General features: G+C 32.8%; 2 protein-coding genes across 4 annotated transcripts in view; both read left to right on the top strand.

Moving 5' to 3' along the window:
• The window catches only part of cdh1 (cadherin 1, type 1, E-cadherin (epithelial)), a 58,105-nt gene that overhangs the window by 27,396 nt on the left and 13,443 nt on the right, over window positions 1–17,266 (top strand). The gene's annotated exons all lie outside the window — the stretch shown is intronic.
• On the top strand, window positions 7,756–15,371 carry LOC110439946 (uncharacterized). Of its 3 annotated transcripts, none has more exons than XM_073907451.1 (6): window positions 7,756–7,889; window positions 8,823–8,897; window positions 9,765–9,977; window positions 10,118–11,176; window positions 13,154–13,322; window positions 13,555–15,371. In XM_073907451.1, exons 3-6 carry the CDS (start codon window positions 9,767–9,769, stop codon window positions 13,682–13,684), a joined length of 1,569 nt encoding a protein of 522 aa, XP_073763552.1. In that variant the 5' UTR covers window positions 7,756–7,889; window positions 8,823–8,897; window positions 9,765–9,766; the 3' UTR covers window positions 13,685–15,371. The 3 variants fall into 3 exon arrangements, with proteins under 3 accessions (XP_073763552.1, XP_073763554.1, XP_073763553.1); XM_073907452.1 differs by having other exon boundaries at window positions 7,783–8,021; XM_073907453.1 differs by having other exon boundaries at window positions 8,823–9,977.

The following is a 17,266-nucleotide window of genomic DNA, read 5'->3' as shown; positions in this document are numbered from 1 at the left end:
AACAGGTAGGCAGGCCCTCAGGGACACCTCCACACATGAAGCTGGAGGGTGAGCTGGGGGACTGACTGAAGCAGCGCTGGAGCAGGTACAATATTTGTGGTTGATTAGCAGAGAGAAGAGGACGGGTTGGGTGGGGTGCTGCTCATGACTTTGAAGCTATCGTCCTCGGGGAAGAACTGAGCTGGAGTGCTGTCTGGGAACAGCATACGGGGCATAACTTTGCTCCAGAAGTCAATAGGCAGCATTTTAGGGTCCAGGGACAGGGACAACATAAACTGGTGTTGTGCCAAGAAACCACCCGTGCCGTAAAAAGCACCCCCTCGGAAATGTGCATATATTAACTTAAATTGATTTAAAAAAATTATAATAGAGTTATGACAACTAATGACAGTGACTGAGGTGAATTCCATGAATTCAAACCTAACCTTACAGAAGATATATATTTAAATAAATAAATAGATTTAATTTGAATACAACACTGATTAGATTATTAAAGTGAATTGTTTAATGTGTGGTTTAATTGAAAACTACAACAATTTTATGATTTTCATTTGTTTAAACTGCCTAATTTAACAGGCTCATTACATCAGTTTATACTACAGTCAATATTTTTATTTTTTTCATTTATTTGTAAACCTAGCTTTAAAATGAATTTTACTTCTTGTTCTTGGTTGATCCATCAAAATAATAATCATATTAGCCTACAGTTTAATCAAATATGGCTTTTGGTTTTTTAAATGTAGACTGAGAATGCCAATGAAAGTCTAGAAGGGTGTGTGTGTGTACTTTACCACAGGGGTGCATTTCTCTACACAACACTGAGACTGCAGTCTGATCATTAAGCAGATCAATGTAAATCTTTCTTTCGAGGTGTCAGTGCAGAAATAACCAAAATAATAGGCTTAATACAAAATATTATAAAAATACATTTTCAGATGATAATTTCTGCCGATTTTTCAAATGGAAAAACAGCACTAGTATAAATTTCAGCATACTTTTGGAATCAACATGAAATTCACATTTGCCAGTAGGAATGACATCCCGCCCTGCTCATAATTCTCTCTTTATATAACCATGTATTTGGCTATTACACAACCATAAAACAGTAACTGTCCTGTCTAGTGTTCCAAGTGTCTCGCACCCTGGCCACAGGCCATTGGGCAGTCCTTATTGTCGAGCCCTAACATACAAATGAGCCATGACACATTGAGGTCTTAAAGCGAAACAATTTGTCAGTGCAAGCAATTGAACATTATTTACCATTTTATTAGCTTTAATCCCAATCCAGGCTCATTCTAAATATGCTCCCTTGCAGGAGACACTTTTTTTTGCAGTTTTTGTTTTCGCGAATCCACCAGAGGCCACTGTGTACTCTTTTTGAGATCTCAAATTTCTCTCACGAGTGCCATTCGTGCCTGCTGTTCCCACATAAACCCACCAGAGGTCATTGTCATCTGATTGACTGGCGAACCAACTGATCCTCCCAACCACCCCCTTCCCTAAATCCAACTGATAGTATTTTCTATTTTTTCTATTTTCAGAGCTCCTCTCTGCTTCTTAAGTCTGCTGACGTACATGGCGAGCTACTGGGCAAACTGGTAACAGCGAAAAAGCTGTCCATACGGAAATAAGCAGTCAGCTGGTAAGCATGAAAAGGAACAGTAGCTGTGGGCAGCATCATTCGCCCAGTGGTGTTCGTTTTTAAGATGAAATATAGCCATACGTGGGTCTGGCTTCATAATTCACACTCTCCAGAAATGTATATGTTTTCACAATGAGCCAGTGTTGTTTTATCAACAGCCTCCTTAAGCTACAGTGGCCGGGAAGTGCAAAACAACATTACAAAGTTTAAAACACTTTTACAAAGCTCGAGACAAATTTACTTTTTGAAAAACATTTTTACTTATCATCAGACACAATTACATAGGAAAAACAATTTTACAAAGGACGAAACAAATTTACATTTTAGAAAACAAATTAACAAGACGCAAAACACTTACAAATACCAAAACAAATTTACAATTACAGATTCCCTACGGAAAGGGAATGTACCACACCCCGGAAGTGACGTAGAATGTACCACACACCGGTAGTGACCCGGAATGTAACACACACACTGGAAAATATCAATAGCTGCGTCCCAAATGGCATACTTATGCACTATTCTACGCCTTTTTGTAGTATAAATAGTGTAAGTAGTGCGTTCACACTGAAAATACTAAAAATAATCAGCGCACTTCAATTACCCGGATGATGCACTCATTCAGCCGCTAAAATGAATTGTGGAATGATGGACACTTCACGCACTCAACGACCGCAGGTTTGCTTAAGTAGCGGAAGGGGCGGAGCTATCGGACGCCCATGTTGAATAACTTTATTTATTTTGGATGGTGAAAGCAAAATTCTCCTACAAGAGTGATTATAGCGCCTGGGTCAGTGACAAAACAGGTTTGGCAAGATGGGAAATTTAAAAATATTTTATAAAGTTGATTTAAAAGCATCCGTCAGATATTTTAAAATGTACAGATTGTATTCATGTTGATTTTAAGTAATTAAAAATAAAATTTATACCATTTTTTACAAACATTAAGACTGAATGCACCTGAAAATGTCAAATGGTGTAACTGCCAAAAACTGTGAAATATTAAATAATTTACTCCTCCTAGATGATTTGCAAGTGTACACACTGAAATAAATACTTCATTTTAAAATACCACAATAACATTTACTTTATTCGCATTATCTCTAAATGTACATTTTAGTGAGTTTTTGCAATATTCGGCCGGACACATGCTAAAAACATCTGATTTCTAAATAATCTTTGACAAATTATGTAAAAAATATTAAAAACTATTTTATTACACTAAACTGGGTGTTTTAATTTTAATTTCACATTATTTCCATGTACATAATTATATTTTTATGTAAAATACTGGTTACACCAATTGACACAAACCAGTTACACCACCTGACAGTATTGCTTCTACAGCCAAAGATTTTGAAATTGACAATTAAAATCAATTCAAATTAAGAATGATAGTCAACAATTTCAGCTGAAGTGATTTTAATTTCTTTTAAATGTTAACCAAAATGTCTGGCAACAAGAAATCATCATGGCGCATGAACGGTGTATCCATGTCTCATATTGTAAAGACAGTTGAGGAACAATATCTGAGGGGGGTGGGATTGTCATTGACAAATGTGTTTAGAACAATGAAGCCAAGTTGCTGAACTTTAATACACCAAGTAATAACATCCTTTACATTAAATGTGTGGCCCTCATCAATATAATATTAACAAACTAAAGAAACATGTTTAACATTTAACACCTTTTCCATCACTGTTTCTTTTCAGTTGGCTTAAGTAAAATAAAAATAAGTAGATGATATTAGAAAAAAAAATCCACTATTTTACTTCTAAGCTATTTAGAAACAATTTGCCAAACATTGTACGTAAAACACTAGTACGCAAGAACTGCTGCTTACTCGTTATTGCCTTGGTGCTTGGATTAAAGGCCAATTTTTGCAAGCATACACGACTGACTGACAACAAATCATTTCATGAGTGTATCCACAACTTATCCACAACCTATTTATTTTATACAGTTGAAGTCAGAATTATGCAGAATTATTATTAGTCCCCCTGAGCTATAAGCTCCCCTGTTATTTTTTTTCCCTAATTTTGGTTTAACAGAGAGAAGATTTTTTCAACACATTTTCAACACATTTTTTCGACACATAATAGTTTTAATAACTCATTTCTAATAACTGATTTATTTTCTCTTTGCCATGATGACAGCACATAATATTAGACTAGATATTTTTTAAGACACTTCTATACAGCTTAAAGTGACATTTAAAGGCTTAACTAGGTTAATTAGGATAACTAGGCAAGGGTAGGGTAAAAAGATAAGTTATTGTATAATCATGGTTTGTTCTGTAGACTATCGGGGGGGGGGGGGAAGCTTAAAAGGGCTAATAATTTTTACCTTAAAATGGCTTTAAAAATTGCTTTTATTCTAGCCGAAATAAAACAAATAAGACTTTCTCCTGAAGAAAAAATATTATTAGACATGCTGTAAAAAAAACTGATTTCAGCTGTAAATAAATTCATTTGTTTAGCAACTTCTGACTTGTTCTTCTCAACTTTTCATCATTAAAGTTCCTCCGAGTCACCTCCAGTTGTTAATAATAATAGTACAACAGTGAGCGCATCAAGTATGAAAACCTCCAAAACTTAAGGCTGTGTGCACTCAGTCTATAGAGGCTCGTCAACCTTGTTATATTTCCCAACGTAATTTTTTCTTTTATTTAAAAAAGAAATTCCCAAGTGCTCTTTAACAGAGAGAATATTATTGTCAACACATTTCTAAACAAAATAGTTTGAATGACTAAATTCTAATAACTGATTTCTTCCGTAGTCTTTGCCATGATGACAGCACATAATATTTGACTAGATAATTTGTGAGACATTAGTATTCAGCCTAAAGTAACATTTAAAAATGTAAATAGGTTAATTAGGCAAGTAAGATTTATTGGCCAAGTCACTGAGTAACTGTGGTTTGTTCTGTATTTAAGAAGGCTAACAATATTGACCTTAAAATCTGTTTAAACATTTTAAAAACTGCTTTTATTCTATCCAAACTAAAAGAAACAAGACTTTCTCAAGAAGAAAAAAAAATACATACAACATTTCAAAGGACGGTGATTCAGTGGCTAATATAGTTAGCACAGTTGTCTCACAGCAAGAAGTTTGCTGGTTTGAGTCCCAGATGGACCAGGATGGCTTACTGTGTGGAGTTGACATGGGTTTCCTCTGGGAGCTCCAGTTTACCCCACAGTCCAAAGACTTGCGGTATAGGTGAATTAGAAAAACTAAATTGACTGTAGTGTATGAATGTGTGTGTGAATGAGAGAGTGTGTACATTATACTGTGTGAATATAAACAAGGATTAACATAAAATAAAATAAAAAACATTTATGTTGTGCAGTAAAATAACTTTATCTTAGGTTTACAGAGCTTTAATAGTAAGGTTGTGGATTAAGCACCTATTTCTCAAACAAAAATAAATAATCTACACTATGAACACAAATAGTTCCAAATAGTAGTTTAATTTATGTCGCATTTTTGATCAGCATCATGAACTAATGATATTTGACTAAATTGGCCCCCAACAGAAAGACTCCTGCAATATGAGTCAAATGGTGTAACCAGTTACACCCCTTGACATTTCAACTTAAAATGAAATTTGACAGGCATTATTATTAACATCTATGCAAGCACATGGGCTTGGTGGGAATATTTCAAATTTAACTTTTAAATATAATACTTATTTTTATAATATTGAACAATTATCAGTGCATTTCTGGGGTCTTACCATTTGACATGCATATCTTAGAATAGCTGACCATACCTTAAAAAGGTCAAAGTATCTCACATTTTAAAAAGAGTTACTAACCTTTGCATGCAGCAATTAGTCTTATCAAGAGTTCTTCTCTGTGATCCAATTTCCTGTCTAACTGTCTTGTGCACAATATTAACAAAATGGCTCAATAAATGGTGGTTACACCATCTTGACATTTCAGAAATTTGAGGTGACAGACAAAATTCCCCAAATGAATTATAATACTTAAAACAATTGTGCTATATTTACCTTTATTTACTATTAAATATGTCTAATGTAAAATTATGCCAGACTAGCCGGTACAATGTTTCCTTGAGGCTTTCACATTTTTTAAACAAGGTAAACTATTTGGTACCAATTTTTTTTTGGTTACACCACATTGACATTCTTGTAATAATCCCCTAAAAATTATCTTAAAATTGATTAAAACCAAAAAATTACACTTGGTCCTCAAAATAGAGAATGTATGCAAGTAATTTGCTTATTTATTTTGAAACTGTAACCTACTTGAAATTATTTAAAAGACATGGACACAAAAAAATGAGCGTCACATCATTGACCCGCCTCCCGATGGTGAATGCGGCAATACTCACGGCAGGTTTTATTTGATAGTTTGGTCATTTATTTCAATGATTTGGCAACCGTCAAACGTCATCAGGGAAACGGTTTGAATTTCCGCTTAGTAAAAAAAACATTAGTGTGCCATTTGGGACAACACTACATACATATACTTTCCTGTTGAGTGTGTAAGTGCATAAGTACATAGTGCATGAGTGCATAGTGTATAGTGTGCCATTTGGGACGCAGCTATTAATATCCAGCTCGTGTGTAACTTTGTAGACAGGTTTCCACAAGTCTACAGCTATAAAAATCATGGTTTGACTAACTGCGATATAATAAATTAGAGCTATTCTGAGAAAATATCAGCGTGAGAGTGCATAGAAACATATAAATGCAAGTACATGGAAACAATTAAAGCACGGTACATGTTGACTGTTAAAGATACCAAAACCACTCACAATCCATACATCGGAGTAGCTCAGTTGGATAAGTTGGTTGATACTTGTGCAGAACCTTTTGACTTGGGTTCTAATCCCGTTGATGACATGTCAATTATAATTATTTCGTTAGATTAATTTTGGTTTATGCTGTTCGGCCACACAAATATTAAATCAACAATGATACACTGACACCAAGTGAATAAGAATCTTTATTCGGTATGGGCATGTTTTGTTGCTGTGAAAAAGTGACCAATCTGCAAACGTGGATAGTTTGCACATTTGAAAAGGGGCCTCAGTTAACACGGACACCAGTTAAACCATAACACAGGCTTCATTCAGTTTACTGTTAAGAGTCCTTAAGCAGAGGTTTACACCGTGTAGACTTGACATCATGTTCATGATTACAGCGTACGAGTGGATCTCGTTAAAATATTGAACACATTGATGCAGCATGTCTGGCGCAAGGTCTGGTGTTTCCTCTGGTCCGCATCCTTTATAAACTCTAAACACACTGTAAAAAATGTTTGTGAAAATAACTGTGAAATTCTGTAAAATTGTGACATCTAAATTTTGTAAATAGAAAAACAATGAAACAGTGTTAAATTTACAGTATGGTTTTGTAAAAAATAAAAATACAGTTGTAAAACGTTGAACCAAATTAAACTGTTAATTGTACTGTAAGAATGTGTATCAATAACAATGTTTATTTGTAAAATTTACTGATCACTGTTATTTGAATAGTGCAAACATGTAATACTGAAAGCTGCTGTAAAAATTACAAATTGATACTAAACAAACTAAAATCATCCTATTACAGATTTAAAAAAAGCATGTGTACACAAGTACAACAATCACAAAATAACCAAATCATGTTTTCCTTACATATATCATTACATATTTACAAGTTTTAAATGATGGGTTTTAAAGGCAATGTGTCTGTTCAGAATTGTCCTAATAGTATATAAGCTATTTTAATATTAGGCTTTATTGAAAATTATCATATTTAATGTTGGCCTATGGAAAGATAATGGTTATTTGTCCCTAAGGGTCCTTTATTTTTGAACACTGTAAAATGTAATTGTTAATCCACTGTATTTAACAATATATATATATATATATATATATATATATATATATATATATATATATATATATATATATATATATATATATATATATATATATATATATATATTATTTTTTTTAAACAATAATTTAATTAATAAAATATAAATGTCTTGTTGTTATTTAAAATGTGACAGCGATGTGTTTATAGTTAAAATGTATGCTTTTGTGTAAATTAACGTCTGCGTTTGAATTTCAAACTCTGTTCTGCCTTGTCCAATGACTAATCGGCTATCTGATTCTTGCGGGAGCAGCCATTTTACAGACGTTTATAGTGAGTGCGCGCGCTCCATCTGTCCGGCCCGCGAATGAAGCTGTGGATGACGTCTGCCAACATTTCTAACTACTGAGGCACTGTGGTAAGTTTAGTGAAAAGTTCGTTTACTTTGTACTTTAAACGCTTTATCATACAAGCACCTGCAAAAAGGGAGAGGATATTATTTGGGGTGTTGCACGGTCGTCGAAATAATAATGAGTGGCACAATGCAAAGGTAACTCGGCTCCTTGTCTTATCGTCTGACTAACGTAAAGCTGAAAAAAAAAACATTTTTTGTTCGAAGTCTAAAGATGATTAACCACGTGTAATTTTTGCAACAAAACCTTCGAGACACTGAGAGGCTATGTGTTGCATTGTAAAGTTCATAGAAACGAACCCCTATTGATTTTTCAAATATGTTAGTGCTGGCTGTAAGCGAACATTTTGCTCTTACGCTGCATTTAAAGCACATTTCACAATGAGTCTGCATCAACCGTTAGTGCTAGCAGTTGCAGATTTTAAATTTCTAAATTTCGTTGTGTGACCTCACGTTTAACACGGCTGAAGATTTAATGCCACTTAAAAGAGCATATAGCAGAAGGCCGACCTGTGGCTTTTCCAGTAACGGGTTGCAAAAATACTTTTACAATTAAATCGTCTTTCACATCTCACATGTCCAGGAAGCATAGAGCTGCCTCAAATAATACTGTAAGTGACATTTACAGGAAAACTGTTTCTCAGTCGTCCACTGTCATGAATGTGTTGTTTCAAATGATGTAACAACACCTGAAACTACTGAATTATACTGAATAGAGCTGTTTGTGGATTTAAAAGATTTGGAGGAAAATGGAATAGCTGTAGGTGGTAACGTAGTTAAAGGTGCACTGTATTGTATTGCTGGTGGTGATAATTTGCGTTCACATGCCATTGGTGGGTTTACTGAAAATTTCAGTATTGTGCTCAGTATTTTTGCAGGTATTGTGAAATAACAAGAAATGAATTTCAGAGTGATAACCCAAATGTTTGTGGTCCACAGTGCACCCGTGAAACTTATGATTCTGCTGTTCATGATTTACGATCTTAAGACAGTCAAGACATCAAAGAAATAAAGGTAAACTCTGTTTTCTGTTGCATGTCAAAGACAGTTACACTTTTTACCCAAGTCTTTACAGTGAATCAATTAAACATACAGTGAGAGAATTTAACTTTTCAGACTTTAATACTACTGTGTCCACAGAAATAATCTATAAAGGAATGTCATACAAAAAGGGACATTTTCTTGTGTCTAAAAGTGATGAGTTCAACTTCTCATCATTTTAATCCAAAATGACGAAGCTGTGTTTTTTGTAATGGGAATACAAAAAGCTGAATATCATTTTGAATACCATCTGTATTCTGTGAATAAACAGAGTACCAGGCTACAGTGTCTTAGCATAAATGACTTGGTTGATTTTTATTTAACATTATAAATTGTTAATGGGTACCAAGTCATTACGCTGAAACACAGCGTGCTGTCGAAGTAAAGAGATCTTGTCCACAGAAGTGAAAAAAATATACTAAAAATCATCATGTATGCTTAGATAAAATAACATGTAGTTTAAAGAGATAGTTTTTCCAAAAATAAAAAATGTTGATATCATTTACTTACCCTTGACTTTTTTTTTCAATCCTGTTTGAGATTTGTTTATTTTTTTTCTCAAGATGATAATTTAACTGTTGACTTCTATAGTATTTTTTCTACTATGGAAGTCTATGGTTACAAGTTTCCAACATTCTTTTAAATGTTGTCTCAAAAAAACTCAAACTGGTATAAAATATGTCAAGGATAAATAAATTATAGATTTTAAATTTAAAAAATGTTGTAATCTATCCCTTTGAAAATAGTAAGATTTTTGTTTTATTTGCAATTAGATGAACAGAAATAAACTCTTAATAAATTTAATAACTACATGTTTAATCACTACTTGATTGATTTCAGTAATGACTGACTTGGAGACAACATTTCTACGTACTGCCATCACTGAGGTCTTGCCTAACCTTCCAGAGGCAACAAAAGACATTTTAGAGGAGACATTGCAATCCATTGGAGTGGAGACATATGATGATTTTAAGTTTATTGAGGAATCTGATTTGCTGACAGCATTAAGGCCAATCCAAGCTCGAAAAGTCCTTGCTGCTTGGAAGTTAAGATGTAAGTCATGTGTTGCAGAACAGAACACTCCAAGACAAGTTCACAAAGTTACATGTGTAAAAAGGTCTTAAAAAGAAAATGTAAATAAAATAAAAAAAACTTTGTGTTACTGACTATTGTTTGTGTATGACCTTTTGCAGGCCAGACACCAGAAACAAGCAGCTCACCACAACCTTCCACAGCCTTGCATAGTTCACCTGCAAGTTCTCAATCATCCTCCACCAGCATCTCCCAAAGCCCAGATGTAGACTGGGTGGATACGTTTCTGATACCATGGGATAAATTTCCTCAGGAATTAATGCAATTTTTGGAGAGAGGAAAACGACCAAGTCCACGAATGAGAAGAGAGATGGTCCGGATTGTGGTAAACGAGATGATGCGAAAATGTTCATGCCCAAATAAAAGGAATTCTACTGAAGTTGCCAAAAAGATGGTAGCAAAGTATCCAGAGTCTCTCCTGGATGTAATAGAGGGGGATGTGGTTGGGCCAGGGTACCATTCTTTAGTGAAGCAATTGCAGTATAGGATTGAAAATGTGAAGCGATTTACAACACCCAAAATAAGAAAACGAAGACATCAGACTGATGACTCTGACACGGATGAAATTCCTCCAGAAAAGAGGGCAGCAATTCAGGATACATATGGATGCATTAACTGGCATGTAAAATTCCTGCCACTGGGAGAGACCTCTGAAAGCCAGGAGGAAAAGAAAGAGAAAATTAAGATAATGTCTCGTCAAACTGATGCAGATGCAGAAGAAGTCAGACATCTAATGAAATTGACTTTCTACACACAACGTAACCAAGTAAATCAGGGCAAGAATATAAAATGCCTCCTGGAGGATTGGCCATGGTGGTTTAATGAGCTTGGCATGGCAGTTCACTACAAGGAGCTTACCGGAATTGGTCTTAATGAAACTTTCACCCGGAATCTGGACTTGAAGGGGAAACGACTCCTAAACTACTTCAGTACAGTTGGTGTGAACAAAAACAAAAAGTTCCTGCAGGACTTAACAAAGTTTAAAGTGATGAGGGGAGAGCTAAGTGGTTGCTCTGAAGATGTGAAAGAGATGTTGATGCTTTTGCTTTCCTACTTCAATGAGAAGGAAGATGCTATGTTCTGTCATGTGGAGGACACATGCCTCGCAGAAGAGGTAGAGATGGACAAAGTTAATTTGACCCCAACACTTGTTGTGTGTGGTAAGTTTATTTGTTTGTTTCTTTGCTATAAATTTTTTTTTTAATGCTTGACTATGGAGCTAAAATATGACAAAAAATCTGCATTTTTTGTTTGAATTATTGACAATTGTAATTTAATAAATCAGAATTTTTATATGCCGTTAAATTTTGAATTTGAATTAATTTTTTGAATTTGAATTTCTTAACTTGAATATTGAACATCTAAAATTTAAGACAACTGTAATTTTCAAGGCAGAAATTTTTTATAGACGTATTTTCATAGACTGCAGATATCCAGTTTTTAAAAGTACAGTATCAAGTTTTCAGGATAAATAAATTCAGAACATCAAACTCAGTAATATAAAACTCAAAACCAGAATTTTAGATTGTGAAATTCAGATTCAGCAGAAATAAGGTCAGGGGTCATCGACAGGAAAGAGTAGACGATCACCAAAAAGTTAAAGCTCATTTACAGAGCTGCGTGAGTTTACAGCCTGGTGTATGTGAGGCTCAGGAGGACACAATTCTTCTGCAAACTGACTATCAGGGTCAGCTATTTTTACTAGTTTGTGTAATAAATATATACATGCTTCAGTGAACCAAATTCATATACTTAATTCAATTACATCTCGTTGTTTAATAAATTTTATTTTTTCATTTTTGCCTGCATTTTCAAACTCCCTGCGTTTTACAGCTGTGGTAAATGACATATTTGCATGCACATGCTTTTTACTATATAGTATATAGTATAGTATTTTAAGGAAGATTTTAATGTTTGGCCAAAGTCTATCATCAACACTGAAATGCTGCCTCTTTTAAAAATCATCTATTCACATCAAAGATGTCATATTTATCCTTACATTTATATTTATTTAAATGATCAGATTTTTCCATATATTTAAAAATATCGCATTATTTTTGGCTAAAATACATTGAAACCAAAATGTCCAACAGGTGGCACCAAACCTCTATCTTTGTCACTGAATTGTTCATTCAGAGGTGTTCGATTCGGCTCATTTATAAATGAATTAAGTGACTCATTGTGAATTACTTGCTCAGAGATTTTTGTTAGCCTCATTTGTTAAGTGCTTAAAACTTTTTGTTCAAATGGTAACATGAGGTGTTAATAAGTCTATATTGTTGTGAAAAGTGTACAGTGAAAGCCACTTGATGAGTTTTCAACGTTTTTTTATGTAACCCGAAACTGAAAGCATCCTTCCCCATACTTAAAGCTAAAATACATGAGTTTAATTTTACATTAGGCTATATGTCGACAAATAACATTTATTTTGACCTATTTCCAGACCCCCCAAACCCCCACCCTCGTGGTGAATGATTCCTAGTTTGACTTTTCAGTGATCGTCTACTCTTCCGTTGATGACCCCTCACCTACTTTCTGCTGAATCTGAATTTCACAATCTGAATTTCTGGTTTAAAATTTTATAATATTGAATATGATATTTGGAATTTCTTTATCCTGACTTGAAACTACTTTCACAAACTGGATACCTGCAGTCTTTGAAAATACGTCTATAAAAAAATTCAGTTGTCTTAAATTTCAGATGTTCAATATTCAAGTTAAGAAATTCAAATTAAATTTTTTTTTACGGCATATAAAAATTTAGATTTATTAAATTACAATAGCAAATAATTTAAATGAACACAATTCAAATTCAGATTGTTTTCGTATATTATTAGCTTCATACTTTACAATAACAATAAATTTGTTACCATTAGTAACATCATGAACGTACAACAGTACTTATATGGCATTTATTATTTGTTGTTACTCACATTATTATGTATTTCAAGATCAAAGAATGTCATGATAACGTTAAATAGACCGTTCAGCATTGTTCAAGTATTGTTAATTGTACATTCATTTGAAATATTTGTAACAAATAAATCTTGTAAAGGTTTTTTAATTTGTTTGTATTTTTTACTTTTATGGTATTATAATTAAATACCAAATTTAACTTTTATTTAACTTTTTCTAAGGCCAATCCTGCTTTTCATCGAAGCGTTTCATGCTGTGTGTGGATCGAACTGTTGTACATGACAACATCCCCTCCTTCATTTCCGCCCTGTGCATGATGTTTGGGAGCTATTATTGCTTCAACATCCATTACCCATCAGAGCTGGCATCAACCTTGGAGCTTTTGCAGAGGTATGTGTTTTTGTACAGGCTTTATACAACATTGAAGTGACCTAAATTGCTAATGCAAGGTTTTCTTTTCCCTGGTTTATATGTACAGGTTGACAAATTTCTATTATATTAATTATAATTAAAATTATAATTTCAATTAAAAAGGTATTTTTCCCAAAAAAAGAAGATTTTCCCAAAAAAAGAAGATTTTTTTATCATTAATACAATTCATTTTTTTCTCTTTTTTGCTCAGGTGTTTCTTCTCTATCAACCCAGAAAAAGGCACTAAAGTGGAGAAGACAAACACAGCCCGTCTTCATGTGAACCCAAGAGTTCTTACCTTGATTCAGGAACTTTCCGATCATGAATGGCGTGACGTCTAAATACGGACTGAAGTCAGTCAGGTTTGGACATACAGTGAATGCCAGTTTCTCAGGTTTGTTTGATCTGCCATGCTTAATGTATGTGTTATTACACAACTGTTAGAGTTTTTATTGCTCTAGTGTTTTCTGAATTAAGTTATTCCTGAATTGTTGGTTTGTATTGAATATTTGTTTATAAAACAATTGTTAAATGTTCTTAACCCGATTTAAGAGAAAAGTTGGTAGCACTTTATAATAACTACACACTATGAACCATTTATTAAGCATTAATAAATATAATGGATTAATTTACTGTTGAGCATTAACTCTACATTAATAAACATTAGTAGACAGTTTATAACAATGGCTAAAAATGTTGTATTCTTGACTTAAAAGCATGTGTAATGTGCTTAATAACTGTATTTTCATACTTTGTTCATGATTCATTTTTCATGACTAAATTGAGTATCGCATTATTTACAAAGCAGTTATTTAAGAGTAGTTGGTGGTTTTTTAAGATCATTCAGAATGCGTAAGTTAATGATTAATTAACTATTTAAATAAACATTTATAAATATTATTATTCAGGCATATACTAATAGTTAATTTGTATGTTAATAAATGCTTTATTAACTCAACTTCATGCAGTTTTGTGACCTAATCTAAAGTGAGGACTATTTATGCTTTATAAATCCCTTATAAATGACAAGGCTCAGTTAAATTCTAAACAGGATTTTTTTTTATTAATTTGAAGAAACACAAATGAAACTGTATCAAATGAAAATAAATCTTTGCAATCTTGTGTAAAATAAAATTACTGTAGAGTTTAAACATTGCTAAATAACATTGAAATGTTGCATCCTATTATATTGTTAAATTATATTGTTTTTTAATCCAATTTTATGTTAAATTTTGACACTCCTGTTATTCGGCAATGTTTAAACTTTACAGTAATTAAAATTTTTAAATAAGATTGCAAGGATGTGTTGTTCATTTGATAATGAGCCTTTAATTATCATTTATAAGGGATTTATAAGCATAAATAGTCCTCACTTTAGGTTAGGTTACAAAACTGCATGAAGTTGAGTCAGTAAAGCATTTATTAACATACACAGTAACCATTACTACATGCCTGAATAATACAATATATAAACATTGATTTCAATAGTTTATTAATTATTTACTAACTCATTCTCAATGATCTTAAATATCACCAATTACTCATACAAATGGTTTGTAAATAATGCAATACTTAATTTAGTCATGAAAAATCAATCACCCACACATGATGAAAATACAGTTATTAAGCACATATTAGTGTGCTTATAAGTCAAGAAAACAGTATTTGTAGCCGTATATATATATAAACTGCTTCCTAACGTTTATCATTGTAGAGTTAATGCTTAACAGTTAATGAATTCACTATTTGCTAATGCTTAATAAATGGTTCATAGTGTGTAGTTATTATAAAGTGTTACTAAAAAGTCTTTCATTTTATTGCCATTTCAATTTTAGTTTTACTGGCAATGTCTCCCATCTCTTTGCCTATAACTTTCCTTATTTGTTTTCAAGAAGACAATTATTAAACTGTCACATGCTCTCTAAAAGGTGAATGTATCGTTTGTAAGGAAAGTAATAGAAATTTGTGTTGCAAACTGACAGACAGTGTTGACTTGTTTATGGTTAATAAATACAAATTATAGTTGGATTACTTTGTCTTTGAGTGCAGTTTCTATGATCTATGCATATCTAGAATTTATATCCCTAGATACTGTGTAACATACAAGTTATCGTTTTCATGCATGGTCAAGGGTAAAGCAAATGATTTACAGTTGCTACTGAAATTAAACTATGTTCATTATACGAAACAACATTGGTCTTCTTAAAATATTATAAATAAACACAATTGACTAAAGTGATGATCTTATGCTGTTAAGTTGTTTACATTTTAAAATGTATTTTCGTTACATAATTATTGTGGCATCCACAGCTGCCAGATTTTTTTTAGATATTAATGTAATTATTAATTTTAATAAATAGTATTAATTAGTAAATATATTGTTTTGTTTTTTCACGTAATTGTTCTTTATGTTCAACAGTTTTAAATTGTAAACAGGTTTACATTTTTATTGTAATTTTTACAAAATTATTCTGGCAACCACAGCTGCCAAAATATTTTTGTAAAAACAACAAGATTTTTTGTTTAAATACTAAAAATTTAAGTATTTCTTACACAAAATTTTTGTAAATTTTACATAATATTAATTTGTTTTTTACACAATTATTTTGTACATATACAGTTTTAAATTGTAAACAGGTTTACATGTTTATTGTAATTTTTACAAAATTATTCTGGCAACCACAGCTGCCAAATATTTTTTGTAAAAATAACAAGATTTTTTTGTTTAAATACTAAAAATGTTATTTATTCTTACACAAAATTTCTGTAAATTTTACAAATTTTTAAATTGTTTTTTACATAATTATTCCGTACACATACAGTTTTAAATTGTAAACCGGTTTACATTTTTATTGTATTTTTTACAAAATTATTCTGGCAACCACAGCTGCCAAATTTTTTTTGTAAAAACAACGGAATTTTTTTTACAGTGCACCGACCACACGCAAAGTAAAACCGTGTTAAGCTGCTTATGTGTTTGCCACAAAACGGGCAAAACAACCCTCGACCGCAGTCCATGTTTGGTCACCATAAACTTTGTTTACGCTATGTACTCCACAGCGCGAATTTACCGCACTCACCAGCAATAACTTTCCCCGCGTCACTACCAGTGTGTGGTACATTCTACGTCACTTCCGGGGTGTGGTACATTCCCTTTCCGTAGGGAATCTGTAATTGTAAATTTGTTTCGGGATTTGTAAAAGTGTTTTGCGTCTTGTTAATTTGTTTTCTAAAATGTAAATTTGTTTCGTCCTTGGTAAAATTGTTTTTCCTATGTAATTGTGTCTGATGATAGGTAAACATGTTTTTCAAAATGTAAATTTGTCTCGAGCTTTATTAAAATGTTTCAAACTTTGTAATGTTGTTTTGCACTTCCCGGCCACCTTATTACGCAGATATATATGCGCATGTGCGAATGTAGTCCTCCTGTATTCCAGTTGCTTCTGATGACTGAAGGTCATGTGACGCAGTTTGTTGATAGCTATTGATGACTGCTCTATGTGAGTGCTTGATTTATATTTATCACCAATATATATAAAAAAAATGTGTCTCCTGACCTCTAGTCTAAGCATGTCATTGCACTTTTGTCATGTAAGATATTGGTTTTTGGTAAAGCCCTTATGCTTTTGTTATCAAAAGCCACTGGACTACTGTCAAGACTTTCATACGTGCACTATTATATAAATTAACAACAAATTTTCATTTTTGGGTGATTAATTGCTTTAATATCTCATGGATTGCCAAAAACCTTCTTACTGGACATTGCACAGAAAAGCTAAAGCCAAAGTGCAAGAGTTATAAAATAAGTGTTATGTTATCACCATCATCGTTGAGGCATAAGTATGATGGCAGATAAATAAACTGCATTATTGAAGATTGTTTGACTGTTTGACTATTTTTCCTATGTTCTTGAGCCTGAATGC

The sequence above is a fragment of the Danio rerio genome, chromosome 7 (assembly GCF_049306965.1).
Source record: "Danio rerio strain Tuebingen ecotype United States chromosome 7, GRCz12tu, whole genome shotgun sequence".
Taxonomy (NCBI): Eukaryota; Metazoa; Chordata; class Actinopteri; order Cypriniformes; family Danionidae; genus Danio; species Danio rerio.
The sequence above is the reverse complement of the archived record's forward strand: the minus strand, read 5'-3'. Positions and strand labels throughout refer to the sequence as shown.